The sequence below is a fragment of the Pezoporus occidentalis genome, unplaced genomic scaffold (genome assembly GCF_034315485.1).
Source record: "Pezoporus occidentalis ecotype Australia unplaced genomic scaffold, CSIRO_AGI_Poc_V1 ctg116, whole genome shotgun sequence".
NCBI classification, from domain to species: Eukaryota; Metazoa; Chordata; class Aves; order Psittaciformes; family Psittacidae; genus Pezoporus; species Pezoporus occidentalis.
In genome coordinates, this window is record NW_026912951.1 from 65578 (window position 1) to 83550 (window position 17973).

A 17973-nucleotide genomic window follows, 5' to 3' on the forward strand; every position below is an offset into this window, starting at 1 on the left:
TGTGTTCTGTAATGACATAAAAATGAGTGGATGGAATTCAGCATGATAAATTGAATGAACAATGCTGAGTGGCTAATGAAGTTGCTAAGCCAGTGTCCATCATGTTTGAAAAATCATGGCAGTCATTTGAAGTTCCTGATGACTGGAAAAAGGAAAATGCAAAAACCTTTTGTTGGAGGAAGAGGTAGATGCACAGCCACATTTCCACAATTTGAGCAGCTCAAAATCAGGATTTTAAGGAGAAAAGAGCAAAGAATCGACCATCTCACCTTACACAACTCTTCCACACTAAGTCTTTTGTGCATCAACTGTCACAACACAGAAATGGTCCACAGCCTCTGCAAACCAATTTCTAATGTCATTATCTCTCAGCAATGGAACAACCTTGTGCCACTGTAAATGAGGACAAGGGGATGTTGTTTGCCTCTCATGATGCAATTTGACTTGTCACAGTACAGTACGAATTCACATTTTTGCTGTTAGTCAGAAACATGACCAAGGCTTATTTCCTCTGTGAGGTACCATTAAGTTAGATACATTGCCTGGGTTTTACTCTGCTATCTCTGCAGGCCTCGGCTACAGATCTTCCAGGATAAGAATTTTGGAGGTGAGCCCAGTGTCCCATGGAAGTTCCAATTTACCTGATGCATGCAGAAAGGACAGACCTTCAACTAATTTTCCCTTCATTGGTACTGTGGGGGGACTATCTGCTCTACACAAAGCCTCTGTGGGCAAGTCAGCAGCTACCTGCTCTGTGCCTCGGCAATACTGGTGCTTGCTGCAACCTCCTTACTGAATTATCAGCCTCATCATTCTCCAATTTAGACATAGGAAGAGGTTCACCAGGCCAATACCTCATGAATACCCTCCAAGGCATAAGAAATCACTTGAAATGGAGACATCCAATTCTGAGCATCCTTCTCTATCAGAGGGCAACAAAGTCAACCAAATTTGAATGTCAGTGTAGTTAGTGTTTAGGTTCCCAAAGGGAGAACCTCAAAACATTCAGAGTTCATATCTAAGTTAGTACACTCACTTGACTTCTCCAGAAGCTATGTTTTACAAGAGAGAAAAAAAAAGGGGGACTTTTGTGATATATTTTTTTTCCTATTTCTGACCCAGGATAGAAATATACCAATATATGTTTTTCACAACACTTTCAAGCTTTTGTCTCTGCTGTCGCATGCCAAGATAAAGAGAAAAAAGATTGCTTAAAAAGTATTTTTGAACTTCAGACAACAAAATGATACAACATTCTTTCCCAAGTATGTGATGGATAGGTAGGTGGTAACAAATATATTTGTCAAACCTCTAATAAACCTGTACAAAAAAGTGCGTATATTAAACATTCCTTCATTGAACCTTCCCTTCCACCACCATAACATCCATAATGTTGTGGAAGACTTACAAGTCTGTTTTAACATACAGAAGGAAGTACTGTTAAACCCATACTTGATTTATCACTATGCCTAGGTAGCCAAAAGATTTAAGTAGAAACCAGTCCAATAGCCTCTAAGTACCACTGCCTTTTTAATACAAAATATATATTTCTTTTTTTTCAACTTGCCAGGGGATTCACATTATCAGAGCCTGATTGAATTTCAAAAATGCTAAAATTTAATCCTCTGTATTCACCTCTCAGGCTGCTAAATGGAAAAGTATATCCCCTATGTTAAACTCAAGTTAGATGAGGAGCAGGCACACATCCCCTGCAATCAATGACAAGCTAATGGGCTGCTGACTGTAAATTCTCTGGAAAACTAGAGGTGAAGCTCCTGATTCCAGTGCTGTGCTGCAGTCCTGGAGACACTGTAGACAATCAGTTTTATGCACACAAACATTTTGGGCCAGCATTAAAAGACACCCTACTTTTAAGAAGATGACAACATGATAACTCAAAAAGAATGTTATTTTCTGGTGCCTGCACCTCAGCTTCACAAGGATGTAATCAGAAGCGAAGGTTATAAAATATCCAGAGGTAGTACAAGCAATAAATTATCAACTCTTTGGTACAATAATCATCATTATTGCTGGATCCTAAGCTAGTGTAAATAACATGGCCCATATGCATGACAAGTTGCTTCATCAGAGGTTGAAGTTTTTTTGCTTTATATGTTTTGATTATTAAGGAGTATCTTTAGCAAGTCAGTGCTTTTTCTGAGTAAACAGTTCATGTATTTGGGTCACCCTTAGAGAAAGCTTGAAAGACTTATCCTTCTGACTAGGGGAAAATTGCAGAAAAAAAGGGTGCTGACCTCCTGTCTGTCTACTTGGTGGCTGGTAAATGTTAGCACAGCCTGATAATATCAATTAGACTGGGAAGCTTTATTTTAAGTTTTTTGAACTATCACTACTGCCTGTGTCCATTTGTCTATTTTATCCTCTAGATGTGCCATGACAAGGATTAAATGCGACACACACCAAACTTTGAATGTCCCGCAGCCAGTTCCAATGGCTTGGATGCTGTCATTTCGAGCTACATCAGGAACAGTGGCTCAATGGCTGCATCTGTGACACATGTCAGAAACTTTTAAATGTCTGCTCTTTTTTTCATCAGGATGCTTCTGTATCCTAGCTAGGGAAGAAATGACATTTTGTATTTGGGTGGAACTTGTTGTGGCTCCCTCTTCCTACCTCCTCTAACTGTCAGCCTGAGTTCCCCCTAAACATATCAAAATACAGACAAATAAACCTTGTCATTTAGAAATATATTCAGTAGTAACCATGCTTGAAAACAATGTTTTAGGAGGAACTTGGGCACATTTTCTTCTAGAATTATGAGCTACACAAAACACAGCGCTAGGCTATTTCTGACCTTTGTTATGCGCCGCCTTAGAAGACTGATGTGCACAACTCAGATACACATGAATTCCTTAACATTTCTGTTCTTTTTCCATTAAAGTGGAATAATTTGGCATATAAAGTACACAGTGTATCAGTATGTTATTTTCAAGGCTTGGAAGAATTAACATTTTGATAAGAATATGTAGTTTAAGGGTAGAAAATGGATCTGCTAATGGACACTAAGGGGTATCAGGGCAGGACTCCAGGAGCTGAAAACACAATTCAGAAGAAGAGAGCAGTCTTGTATCATTACCATTCACTTAAAATAAATACCCGTCATTTTTAAGATCAGATTAGGATTCCTTTGACTTTCAAAATTAAAAAAAAAAAAAAAAAAAAAGCCTAAAACTCTGAACTCCTTGATGATGACATTTTTTCCTTTGGGTTTAATTGATATAATAAATAGTCATTTTTCTTCCTTTTCCCTGGGGAGCCTGAGTTTTTCACATTCTCCTAGAGTTATCTGTGACTGTGTATGGACAGCCAGACATGTTTCACACAGTTACACACTGTGTAATTTTACTCTAGGGCTCTCTTTGCCCATTTCAACTGGACATGTTTCAGCTGGATTTGACTAGCAGTCAAGAAAAAAAAAAGAAAATAATTATCTAGGCTCCTTGTTAAACTTATTTTTAAGACCGTAGAGATATGCAATGATGGCACATGAGCTGGCACATATGTGCAAACATGCAGTTTCATTTCATTTTTTTTCAAAATATGTTATATATGCCTATTTCCTTACTAGCCCCAGAGGAATCCTAGAGGGATTGATTGCTTTTTAGGGGAAGGATTCTGCCTATCTGCATCTGACTGTGGAGAAAGCTGAGCTCAGATGGAAGATGCTCAGTTAGCAGAGGGTAACCTGAGATACTGCAGAGGACACTGCCAAAACTTCAAGTAAAATGCAGTTATTCTCCCTTTAGATGGATGAACATTACAATCCTCAGTGAGTGCTAAGCCTTTGCTAGGTACCCAACACACTGTGCATTTAATTGTGACACTCGGGGCCACCAGGATTTTTTTGTTTTGTTTTTCCTTTGAAGCATGTTTCACCATTTATTTAATTGCTAGATGAAAGGCCATAATTCCAAACATAAAAATTCACTAACTTCTATTCTAAATTCAGGACTATTAAACTCCAGGTAAGTTACTTTAAAAGCGAATGCTTCTGCAGTCACCTTTTTCTTTGCTCCACTGAAGGCTAAATGAAAAAGTTAATACAAAACAAATCATAGAATCATATAACCAGAACTATTACTGCACAGTGTCAAGAATTTACTTAGCATTCCATAAAATTAGGAAATCAGTGACTCAGTAGCAGAGAGAAAAGTGGAAAGGGACAGAATATATTTATTATCCTCAATTACACAGCTACGGTTAGTTGAGGACAAACAAGATTCCCAAACCTTTCATGATGCTACCTTTTTTTTCTGTCAGGATGAGGAGAGGTAGCCTACCAGCAGGAGATGAGACTTCTCATAAAAGGTAGCATTCTGTATTCTAGCCAAGAACTACTACAATTCATGCAAGCGTGACACAGCTACGATTAAACAAGAAACCATAGCCACAGCTTTCTGTTGCACTTACAGATACACCTTCAAAAACACAAGCAGGACAGTTACATGAAAACAGCTTTCAGAAAATATGGCACACTGTGGCCTCCAATTCAAACTGCTCTAAAAAGATACAACTGTAAACATTGCTATTTATGTTGAAATGCCCTTAAGGATGAATTTTAACAATGGCATTAACAGTGACATTCATTTAGGATTTAGTTTTACTAAAAACAGAAAAAAGGTCATTTCAAATATAGCATTTTGTAAAAAATAAAACCAGAGTGAGAACACAATTCATTTTCCTATGTTATAGCAACAGAACTGGGAATATTTTAGTTAACTAAGGCTCAACATCCTCTCAGGTAAATTTATATTAGCTATTTTATTCCAATAGGGAAACGAGGACCTATATTTTTATTTTAGTAACATTAAAAAGTAAACTACTGAAATAGGCAAAGACTGAAACTGCCTATCCTGTCTTATGCTACCTTCCTGTAAAATATCCATTAGCACAATCTGTAAGTCTGTTTGGTCTGATTTCAAATATTTCAGTGAAGCTAAGACTTACAGCTAGGTAAAACCCAAACCTACTAAGCCTTAAAACCAAAATGGCAAATGCAGCAGAATGCCTTATAGACTAAATGCTTCATGTTTTGATTTGAGAAAAAACAAAACCAAACCCACCAGACCTCACTAAATGCTTAAATATAATTAATTTTGGAATAGATTAAAATTTTGTAAGATAATATAAATTTCCATTTTGATAGGTAACAGAATTTTTCCATTGCATAAAGCTCCAGAACTTTACCAGGCAGCAGTTGCTTCAAAATTAATGACTCTGGGTTGCTTCTTTAGCATGGCTGATAAACACTCATTCTTTACACCATATATTTTGATTCCTTATGTCAAGGGTTCTACTTTGGTTTTGGATGCCCCATAAGAAAATGCAAGCCTGAAACTTGTGAAGCAAGTTGAAGCTTGTGCTGGCTTTTATAGTGCCACTAGGTATTTCTTGGTGCAAAAGTAAACGTGGAAATAGAGCAAAACATTCAAAGGTACATCATCCTATTCCTGGCTTTGTCAGTTTAAGGCAGACTTTTTAACTTTTGAACTGGGTGTGCATTTCTATATTTTGCAATATTTCCTCCTACTGCCATTGATGTTGAAAGCTTTGCAACTGGTATCAATGGAAAGAGGGTAAGACTCAGAATGTGCTCATGATATCAACTTGTGATTAACAGCTGGTGGGGTTTGTTTGTAGTTATTTTTTTTTTTAACTCTTAAGCCTCATAAATACAGCTGAAAGCGGAAAATGATGGTTTAGCTAGAGCTGTGCAATTCTTTCATAATGAAACCCAGAACTAGCCTGATTTGGGAGAGCTGCTAGAGGTTTGACATTCAGACTGGGTTTGCTAAGACCTCAGTGAACACAGTGGATTTACAAGTTTCATACAAAAAGCACATACAGCTCAGTAGTGGTTTTTGCTGAATGACACTTTCAGCTTTTGCTCAAACTTGAAACTTATTGTTTAATAACCAAAATAACCAAATAGTCTGGCATAAGAAACACATGGACAGAAGTCACCCAAGACTCAGAAACCCAAGTGCAACAAGCAGTAGCTAGGGGGTAAGATATGTTGAGCATCACAGATGTTGAGATACTGCAGGTTCACCAGCATCTGAAGTAATAGTCAAAGAGGTGTGCAATCACTGGAGCTCAAGCTAACCATATCAGGCATCAGTTGATAACTGCAGTTTATCCAAATAATTCCCAGTGCACTGACATTTTCATTGTTTTTTACAATATATGCTTTGTATAGTAAGTGGTGATTTGGTGGTTTGGGAAGTAGCCAAGGAAGGAGACTCAAAGTATAGTGAACTTTCTTCCAAAATTGATGTTGAAATTTGGCTACCTGAAGCACATTACAAGTCATGGTTAAATCAGTAGGGTATTAAAAAGGAAATGACTCTTGAGCAGAGAAGTTTTGCTTTTCCCCTCTCTTGCATTGTAATCCTCTGACCAGCCCTAAATCGACTACTAAGCTAAAGGAAATTAAAGAAAAGATGAATAAAAAAAATCTCAAGCTGGGCCAAATTCATCCCCAGTGTAGCTTAGCTCAAGTAGAGTTAAATCAATGGAGTTTCACCAGGGATGAATTTGGCTTATTGTCAAAAGGAAATGAAGCAACTGTGCCCTCATTTACAGCTATCAACTTAAACAGAAATTTCATTATATGGGAATTTCTGAAAACAATTCCTAGGTAAAAGAAAATTGCAAAGGTTGAACAGCATGTGTGTTTGAAAATTCCCTGAAGTCCACAACTGTCTGCTTACTTGATAGATACACTGAATGCTAGATAATTGAGTGCACAAAGGTCTTATAAAATCAGAGAAGCCTATAAAATGAATGAGCAGATTTTCGTCAGAAATATTTCGTTGTTTTCCCTGTACTGAATCTTACATACTCAATTGCAAAAATAGCATTAATTTAATAATAGGAGGCCAATCACAGATAAAAATTATGGCAAAAATATCAATTTCAGTTATCTTTGTATTCTTTATTTGATTTTCCCCATTCAAATGTAAAAGTAATGTAGAATTTGTTAAGCTACACTCTTCTGCCACTGATTTTCTTTGGAGTATGATCTGAAGAGATCCTGTGAAGCTCCTCTTCACACATATATATCATATATATTATCATATATATCCTCTTCACATATACATATCCAAATATAATCCTGAATTAAAACTTACATTTAATACCCACATTTCCAAACAGATTCATTTCTATATATTTTACAGATTCATTTCTATATATTTTACTATAAAACTTTAATATCATAAGGCTGTAGTTCTGATCTATAAAGATCTACAGATGAGAGGTGAGATGATCTGTTAAACTTCTGGATTGTGATAAAACTAGACTTTACAGTTTTGTTTGTGAATTGGCAGCAGAACTTTCAATCAGAATGCAAAATATTTGCAAGAAATTTTAAGCTCATGCTGGGAGAATGTTTTGAACACATTAAGGAACTTGCACTCATAGGACAAACATTGCATGTAATGTGATACTGTAGAATATACATTACATTAAAACCTATAAACATGACAAACCTAGAACTAAATATATTTTTCAAGATGCTGTTTTCTTAAAATGCTGAGATGATGATGATATTTTGTGAATGTACTATAACCACGACTTAGCTTGTCCTTAAAAATATCTGCTCCTTGAAGGCTTGTGAAAATCCTGGTCTGAAACCTTAATCTAACTGTCAGCAACTCTAAGAAAGGGTCAGCTTTGGGTTGACAACCCCACCAGAGGCAAGTCCATCAGAGTCACCTAACCTAAAAGGTAACTTTTAGAAAGATTCAGCTGCTTTAGTACTGCACACAGAAAATATATTAATTCAACCAGCTTTGATGAAGTAGTAGTGCTGAATATATCTTGAACATTCTCACATAACAATCGCCAAAGAAAATACTCTAAAGACTTAAGAACGGGCTACAAATGACTGGAAGAAGCCATTTTTTTTGGGCCTAACTCTCATATAATCCAAGGTCTTGATAGGTTATTTGGATAATATTAGAATTAAAATGAACATTAATTCATTTAGGTAAGACAACATTCTCTAATGACCTAATACTGCAAGAGCAACAAAAGGAAATCAAAGGCTATACATTGGCTGTTCACAACCACAGCCTAACTCCAAGAAAGCTCCAAAGCAAAAGAAATTTCAGTCCTTCAAGCCATTTAGCAGTGTTTGTGTATAAAAATGCTCACCTGTCCCACAGAGTTGTTTACATAGGCATGGTCCCACAGTAACAACTTTAGATGGTCATTTTCTCACAATGATATCTTGTTTGTTTTAGTTTATTCCCATTACTAAGAGTAGAAAGGAATGCAGAAAACTGATTTTAACGGAACAGCAGAAAAAGGCTAGTTAGAGGTAACAGTTACTAGGTGTACATACAAAAACTCTGAAAAAGCAAACTATGCGTTTCAATTGTTATACTACAAGCAGCAGTGAAGCAGAAATTTCACTTTAAAAACAAAATGGGAGCACTTACCTATTTCATGCCATCACTTGCCTGCAGAGCAATGACATAGCAATTGAAGCAGACAAGGACACAGCTAGAAAGGAAAGGTCTGTTCTTTAGGAACAGAAGACAACAGCTAGCAAGTCATGCAAAACCCATCCTGCAAATGGATACTTAGAAATCTAAGTGCCAAACATACAGCCTCAACCTCAGCTATATGGTTACACCTCTGGAAAGCTGAATTTCACCTCTTTCTTCCACATATGCCAACCATTTAAAAAAGCAGAAAGACAGTTGTACAGAGAGTAAAAGGAATAAACTTTCCCAAAATTGGCAAGCAGAGACTCATGTGCCAACTATCACACCACATAAAGAAGAATTATGTGGCAAGACTCAGTGTGAGTCAGTATAAAATGGGCTGATTCAGAACTTCACCACAATGGCTGATCTAGCAAAGTTCTACTGGGGGTAAACATTTCCCAACATGCACATGCTTATATTGTTGGCAGGAATGAAAATATATTAATACATCCACTGGCAGCAAGTGAACCCTGTAATGAAAAAGAAAGAATTTTCAAAAGCACAGACAGGTTTGTTTCTTTCTTCTGACTTAAATGGGAGCAACATTAGACCAACATACAGTGATTTTTCACCTGTAAAGATGTGAGAATTGAACATTCAGCAATCATGCAATGTACTGCTCAGGGAACCAAATATATTAAAAAGGGACCTGCATACCAGCTTTCCAATACCATTACCCCTACCTCTAACGGATAAAAACATTGATTTCAAAGGGATTCATAGTTTGAGTAAAGCAAACACTAGAAAAAGTATTGGAGACTCAGCCGTAACAAAGGAGAAAAAAGTGGTTTCAGTGGTAACATACTTTCAGCAATCCCATAAATCATTTATACATGCAATACATTCAATTAGAGCCAGTTTGCTATAAAGTTGGGTCTGTGTATCCATAACAGTAGGATTTTCACTGAAGGTCATTAATCTTAGAATTTCACTTCAATATCGTAATTGGGATTTTTTTCCTTATTTTTAATTAAAAGGTTAGGAATTAACATTTTCATTGCATAAAGTTAGGAATGCAGGAAGCACAGCTACTACAAGCAGCTCCAAATAAAACCATTTGCCTCCTAATCTTCACTTGAGAAGACATGATATCTACCAAAACCTAAAGTACTGGTCATGAGTAAAATGAACATAAGACTGAAGTCTGGGTTTATTTAAAAAGGTTTCAGTATTTGAAGATGACCTATTCAAACACCTTCAATCTCAAACCTTGTTCACAGCCACAAAACATGGCTGGCCAAAATCTTTTCTTGCAACAACACAACAAAATAAGAATGCAGTGGCTCCTTGGAAAGATACATATTTTAAAATCATAGAATTTTAAAAATTTTAAAATCATAGAATAAATCCTTATAGATTTGCACCAGATCTTTTATTTTTAACAGCCTGGTTAATCTTGAGAGGAAATGATGCACCCATGCATGGAGAAGGGGGAGTAAAGGAGAGAGAGTGGAATCTCAGGTAATTTCACCGCAACTTTCATCCTAAACAATGCTCAGTTCACTTAAGACATTCAGCTGCAGTTTCCAGTGAGGAAAGAGCCAAGTGCAGATAGCAACCCCAGGTTTGAAGAGTTTCCATCTCTTAAAACTGAACTTCAGCAGAAGACACCTGAAAATTAAGTTACGCGCTTATTAAAAAAAAAAAAAATAATGTTAACATAAAAAATATAATCATCTATGCTTGTTTCTAAATAATACCTTAATACATGTTAGCAATATAATTATTCATAGACTACTCTTTTGATCTTCCAGAATCAGAGGCATTTAATGTGAATTCCATTTGAGCAAATTTTAATCATGCCTTTACCATATTAACTATAGGTATATAATCACCAAAATGAAAACAAAAATAAAATTGAAGTGACTTTAATCACATCTCATTCCAAAAATATTTTTGCCTCCAAAGCTTTTCTGGGAAGAAAACACTCCAAAAAATGATACAAACGGTTTTGACATTAGGAAAAGTAAACAAGCAAAATAAACATGGAAAAGTCATACGGTCAGTTTGCAAGTGCTGTTTATTGTTTGAGGCAGGGTTAAAGCCTTCTATAAAGACAAGAACACATATGAAACCAGACTGAAAGTGACATCAGATTATTTTGAACACCCCTATTCATAAGCCTGCTGCCTGTACTATGCCATGGCCAACGTGTGTGGAGGCTTCAAAACACACAGTATGATAGGAACAAACTAGGATTGCTGTTATTTTGGTGACCAAGTGACAAGTGCCCTAAAAATTTCTAATAATATTTTTGATTAAAGAGATGCATGTAGTTTCCCTTTATCTAATATCTCCTAGGACTTCTAATGTGAATTGGCATTTCATTTCTAGCCATTTATGACAATAACAGAGGTGTTAAAAGTGGACAAAATGTGCTTCCCAGGCATCAATTTGTATGGCAAACAGCTCAGAGCTCAATTTGAACCACAGGTGGTGTGAACTGGATCCTTCTACATTCATTGCTGATTTTAAGTATCTGTTAAAGATTTATTATAGACTTTCAGTGTGAGTGAAGGCTTACGTTTACTGAGTAAGGCCTGGAATGCTCAGCAGCATCAAGCTTTCCTTTGTCACTCAGCCAGTGTTTCATTCTTTTTCAACAGTCAAACCTGTTTTAATGATCGGCTTCAATATCCAATTCACTTCCACCTGCAACACTAGCTCAATAGCCCCCCAGAGTAGGCAACTTCTAAAACCTGACATTTTTTTCAACCAGGTACGTGAATAAAGACCACCAAATAACTTCAAAGAAGACAAGAACAGCAGACATTGATGGCTCTCAGTTGAGAGCCAATATGCACAGGTTTGGAACAGTTCAAAGGTCAGAATTTTTGCATATTTGTTGGCTAATCCCATTGTATCTAGTGGTACCTAACACAAGATATACATGACTCATTGGGATTTTTTTTATACACAATCAAGTTCAGCATTCTAAATATGTCCAACCCGTTTATCAAAAAGCAGGAAATATGCCATGCATTTTTATTTTTTCCACCAAAAATTTTACAACAGCCTTTCTTACAAAGATATCAAAATGGGTTAATAACTTGTCCCTGTAACATATTAATAAAGCTGTTAATCATGTTAATTCCACCAGTTACTTTTACTGACTTTTTCTCCTCTGAATAATCATACCTATTTGATGGCAATTTTATTTTATATCATTCCTTTTAAGCACTTTTTTCTTTCCAAATTTAAACATTTAATTCTAAATGCTGTCGCTGTACAAATTAAAATTATCTTGTGCAATAAACCAGAAATAATACACACTGTCGATACCACAACTGAGGTCTTCCTCCAAGCATGTACAGTTAAGCTGTGCCACTAATCTGCAGCATTGAAAAAGATGATTGCTTTTCTGAAGGTCAGACTTGGTGAATGTTGAGACGCAATTAAAGAATTAGCAAATTTTATTTGTGAAATGGCTTAAATCTGTTTCCTTTGCAAAAAAAAAAAAAAATTATACAAATTGATAGTACTTTGCATGGCTAAAATATTTTCAGGATTTTTTTTTTCATGTTGGAAATAAAAATAATCTATCTAGGCTCATTTAGGGGTGGGAGGGTTGAGGAACACCAAACCAAAAAAACACAGTGAGAGGATTTGTCTCAGCACATACATGATGATAGAAACACAAGCACTTAATTCACAGGGAAAAAAATGAAACAACTGATAAGGGCTTTTTCATCTGAAATTATAGCCTCTCTTTTATAAACACTTTGATATCACCAGCCACTTTCACTCAACAGGCAAGCTGGAGATAAAATACGCTGCTTTTGCTAAGGCACCAACCAATGGAGCATGCTCACTGAAGCACCAGGTGTGACCCCTGCTCTTCTGCGAGCAGCAATTGGACCAGGCAATCCATCATGGTACTCCTCCTGTCAGGCTGGGTGCTCCGCTGCAGCTGTCTGTCACACTGGTGGATGGGACCTGCTTAAAGGCAATCATGTCAATCTCTATGTGACTACTCAGACTAAGACAGGAGGATGATCTTGACAGGCTTGGCAAAGTCAGCAGAAGGCACTAGAGGACTTTAGTTACATGCTTGAAATTTAGATGCAATTTGTGCTTCTTATGTGGAGGGACTAGAGAGGCACAAAACAATGCTGTGTTTTATAGCTGGTCATCTCGGATGAATCTGTTGCCCTCAGAATGTTTTCCATAGTAAATGTAGCGGCATTTTCCCAAAACACCTGCAACAAAAAGAAATAAATTACAATTAGGACAGCAACGGCATAATATGCAAATAAAACGCATAACTAGGGAAATTTGAAGGAGGGAAAGAAACAATTTTCTCTTGTCCTGCAAAAGAAAATTTGTGTATTTGTATTCAGTATTACTAATTCAGTCGGCAGTTTTGAATCCACTGGGAAAACATGTGTTTAAATACATGCATGACCCATCCTGTTAAACATACATCCACAAGTGTCTTCAAAAATGGAATGACATAATGAAACATCATACACTGTATTTTAAATGAAAACACCTCTCTCTTGCTTTTGAAAACCAGAAAGTCTGGGTTAAAGTTGCATTTTGTATTCTCAGCAATCTCCCTGCTACATGTTTACAGGGTTTTCCTGATAATTAAAACAAAACAAAAAAGTAGCAAATAGTTACAGTTTCATGTGGATCCAGGAAAAACCATTCAAACTTTCACAACGTCATCCTGCAAGCACTTAAAGCCATCCCTGCTTTAGAGAATGAAGTGATCGGCTGAAATCCTTGTGGGAAGTCATTGGCTTCTTAGAACATAGAACTTGAGAATTCCTAAGTTAGCCCTCCAGACTCCAGTGTTTTTCCCAGACATACAAATTTCATAAAAAACATTTCTGAAATAGCTCTTCAAACAATATGGAATGATTTGGGTTTGAAATGGACCTTAAAGATCATACAGTTCCAACCCCAGCCCCCCCCCCCGGTCACAGGCAGGGTCACTTTCCACTACTCCAGGTTGCTCAAAGCCTCACATGCCATACACAAATTACAATTATAAATTATGCTAAATATTAGTACATAGAGAATGCTTTCAAAATTTAATCAGAATACTGCTTTTGAGAGACTAGGCACATTAGTGTGTACAGGTAGCAAGATGCCTGAGGAAGGCTTACCTGCTGTGAGTGAAACACATACCTGCAGATCTCACTACCTTATTCAAAGCATCCCCTCTGGTGATACTAAGCAGTATATAAAAGTGTCAATTTAGTCACATCCCACCTGTGAACATCCTCAAAGATGCTAAATCTTACTAGCTGAACTGTTCTTAGTGCCCTTATGCAGGTATAGTCAAATTAAAGTCATCTCCCACGCACGGAAGGGATGTGAAAGGGTCTCCTCTACTTGGGAGTGTCTCTTAACGCAGCAGACACTGAAGTACCTAGCTCATCCCCATAAGAGCAAACATAACCTAGCCCAAAGGAGACAAACAGTCTTACATAAAGGATCAAGATGGGGGAGGAGCAGATCCTCGATTCATTGCTGTTTTAGCTTTCCAGGACTCAAATACCAAATACTGTGCCATCTTGCTCTATGAATTCAGTATAAAAGCTTTTATTTTCTGTGTCTATTTTTCCAGTATAACATGCATCAGATAAGCAACTACAGTCTTGGAAGGAATGGGCTGTGCAAGATTAATGTTAACCCATGCTCTTCTTTCCTTCTAAGACATCAGGATAGAAACATTCGGGGGGAGGGGTGGAGTGGGCTGGAAGCAGAGGAACAGATAGGCCTGTTATTTGTTGTGAATAGCACATCCCTCTTAAATATTACACAAATGGGGACTATATGGTGCAGTGCCCAATCCCTTTTCCCTCTTCCATGGAACTTTCTTGAATAATTTCACTAGTGGAACAGTTTCCACGTTCAAGGGGTGATATTACCATTCCTAACCAAGCATCTAATGAAAAGCAAGGTTTTCCCTCCCCTCTGCCCCCCAAACAGATGATATTCCAAGTCTAACTGCAGCAGGCATTAGATCAGTAACAAGACCATTTAGAGCTCTAAATGTACAGGATACGAACAGTTTATTAATGGCATTCTTCAGACTCCTTTTTCACTGGCATTGATAAAAGTCTCGTTTGAGGTCTGCCACAGTTCTTAAGGACTGGAAGCAAGACTGTTTATAGAGATGCTGGTGAGAGAGTGCTGTTTGATGAATGCTGGAGACTGTGGCTAGGTGTCAGTGCTTAGAAAATGAGGCAAGGACATGAGGTATTAATATTGTCAATGATCTCTTGACAGGAAAACAGATACTGCATTCACCGTCAGATTTAAATAGACATCAAGTGCATTAATGACAAAAGGGCAGACTTCAAACAAAGGGGGCTGTATGGTGCTGCACTGAGCCAGTCTCTGAGTTGGCAATAACCTGATCTGAAAAGACACTGTCAGGGATACAGACAGGCCCGGGATTGTGTGCAGTGACAGAAAACAGAGATGCTGACAGAGATACCGGTGCCATATTATGCCAAGTATATTCTAACACTGTCTCCAGCCCTAACTAAATCTGACATCATTTCCTATCGCTTATAGTATCCTCCACTGCTCCAGCAGAATATTTCTCCCCAGACATCATTACAAACTCCACTGTAGTTTTAAAGTTACTGGCAGGCCTGTGCTGTCATGGAGGCTGGGTCTAGAGGCCTAAGGATAACCTCAGTCAATCTAAATTTGGAGTTTGCTGGAGAAGTGCTCTCATTTTCACTGATATCTCAGCTACTTGAGGTGATCTGAACGCTAAAGTGTGAGGAGCTGTCACCTTGAATAAAATCCTTAAAGTAAAGACGCTCAGTTCCCAGGATGTTCAGCAAAGATGTCGGACAGTCTGGCAGCAGGAAATGAAATCCAGCTGCTGCTGCTCGCCTGGGGATAAAGGTGCTTGGGCTAGTGACAGTTAAAGTCAGCTGAAATTTTTGAACTCCTGCAGCCTACAATTGTTTAAATTAAGGAAGTGTTGTCTCCGCAGAGATTCCCTACCCAGGCACACAGCTGTGATTCAATTGCTCGGCATATTATACACACCGCTCGGAGAGTCTTGATAAAAGCACAGTTGAAAATGTTGCCATGAGATATTACTTATCATGAAGGTTATTTGTAAAACAATAATCTTGCTCATAAATTACATGTGGTGACTGGTTGTTTTTTTTTTGTTTTGTTTTTCCTCTCCGTTTCCCATCTCCCTTTGGCAACCACAGAAAACTCAGAAAACTACAACAGGCTTGTGTGCTGTAATGAGAATTTTTTTATGCTAAGATATGTCACATATGAATTTAGGAAACCTACTGCTTCTCTCCTGCCTATCTGCTATGACATTAATTCCTTGCAGTGGAGGGGCAGGAGTGTACTTGTATTTTTGCACACAGACAAGGGGAGGAATAAGGGGGAAACAATACATCTGTGGCTGTTGGGGTGTTTTTTAATTAAAATATCCAGCACTTGCCATAATTAGCTAACTATACCCCCTATACATCAAAACAACACACAGCATCCTGAATGAGGTTTCTGCTCGTGGTTCTTTAGAAATAACAACACAAGGTCTCTTGAGGGATCATCTTTCCCGAATGAGGCTTCTAATTTTTCTTTAGTAGCTGCTTTTACCATCACCACAAGCTGTTAAAACTATAATTATGGAAAAAAAAATACATTGGGAAGAATAATTTTTAAATTTACTCTTTATCTTTTAAATGTTTTCCCCCTTTGTAATGGATGTTCTAATTATGCTGGGTAAGTAATGACCTTGCCGTTGCTTGCATGTGTTGTGGTATCAGTCTTTCTTCACAAACACATTGTAATGTCAGCAACACCAGCTTTTCCTTAGCTGAGGGAAAACCCAATTATCAAAATAAATAAATAAATACATACATGCATACTAAAGCTCATGAAAAATTATTCAAGTCATGTTTGCTCCTTTTAAATCTGGCGTGTGTTGCAGAGAGCTATGGTGTAGTTGGACCTCCATATACTTTCCTAGAGCAAGAGAAGTTTACAGATCTTTATTTAGTATGTGGAAAATGGTACAAAGAAGTTGGTCTAGATGTGCTAGACCTACAGATCATGCAGCTTCAGCCACAAGTCAAAATTTAGCTCAGGCCAACAGGGACTTAAGGGAATGCTGTCTGGAAGCATCTTATTGCCTTTCTTTTCCTTAGCAAATAAATGCTCTCCATCTATTAAAAAAAAAACCAAACCAGCCACCTCTCAGCCCTCATACCTGGGGAACCTCTTAGCAGCACAGCCTTCTCCAGTAGCATGTAGTTTTTTTGAAAAGTAATTACTAAAACTATTTAATTGAGCCAACACTTTTGCCACCCCCATCAAAACCTATTGCCACATCTGCCCAAGATTCCCCTCAGGCATCCATTTTAATATCAAATGTTTTTGATAAACCCCTCTACAAGTGCAAACAGCAAAGTATTCACAATTAAATTTGTTTGTCAAACACACTGGTCTACAGTATACATCAAGGATTACATTTCAGCACACAGTCTTTTGCCTGTCTTCCACACAGGGAGCTGTGGTCTGACAAAGTGTAGCACTTCATAAACAGACTCAATATTCTAGCAGAATTCCACTTCACCTAACTTTAATTTGAGTACAGTACCTAAATCCTCCACTGCCAATTTGTAGTTGATCCATATTCATCTCTTTTTCCACAACCTGCTGTTATATAGTTTTGCTATGGGCTATTAAACAGCTGCCATGCTCCACCAAGAAGCTGGGTGCATTTCAGTGTGGTTATACTACCAATCTGGAAATTGTTTTGAGACCCTTCAGAATGAAATATCAATACCATTATCATTTTTTTCATAGGCACTTGGCCATATTCTACAATTAACGAACAGAAGTTCAAAGATTCCCTTAAATATTAATATAATATTCCTTTAAAGGAAAATAATTCCCTACCTACAACATTTAGAGGAGAATAAATACCTATCAACAAACAGTTTCAAGTCTGCAATGCTACTGGTTTAGGCAAAAGACCTCCTCCAGTCAAATTAATTTAGAACTCTTCATTTAGGGAATATTAAAGCTGGTTTGAAGCAAAAATTCCTTTTGTATAGGAGCTTACTAATTTTACATTTTATATTTATCTTCATGGAAATTCTAACAATTTTATCTAGTTGTCTAGGTGACAACTTATTGTCAATTCTACCTTCATTTTCTATGAGAACTGAAGTACTAGAGATTTGCAAGAAATTAGGAGCCTAATCCTCTCACCTTCAATAGCACATAGGTTATTCTTTTCTACTGAATCAGAACTAAATCATACATACTATCACAGTCATTTTAGTTTAAAAAGAAAATCATTCCATCTAATTGTACCTGAGCTATCTATTTTAATATTCAGCATTAAGAATACTGAATCAACTGAATGCTGTAAAAAAAAAAAATTTCCAAGTGTGCTCCTTCTAAACATTTGCTCTGTAATCCTCAATTAATCATTAAAAACAAA

The 17973-nt window shown here is 37.2% G+C and overlaps 1 protein-coding gene across 2 annotated transcripts in view; it reads right to left on the reverse strand.

Annotated features, from left to right (window-relative positions):
- Positions 1 to 10521: 10521 nt before the first annotated feature.
- LRMDA (leucine rich melanocyte differentiation associated) overlaps positions 10522 to 17973 on the reverse strand; it is a 677461-nt gene continuing 670009 nt past the window's right edge. For both annotated transcript variants that reach the window (XM_062639160.1, XM_062639150.1), the window contains one exon: positions 10522 to 12718. In XM_062639160.1, coding sequence (XP_062495144.1) covers positions 12639 to 12718 — 80 coding nt within the window. In that variant the 3' untranslated portion in view covers positions 10522 to 12638. The remainder of the gene's footprint in view (positions 12719 to 17973) is intronic.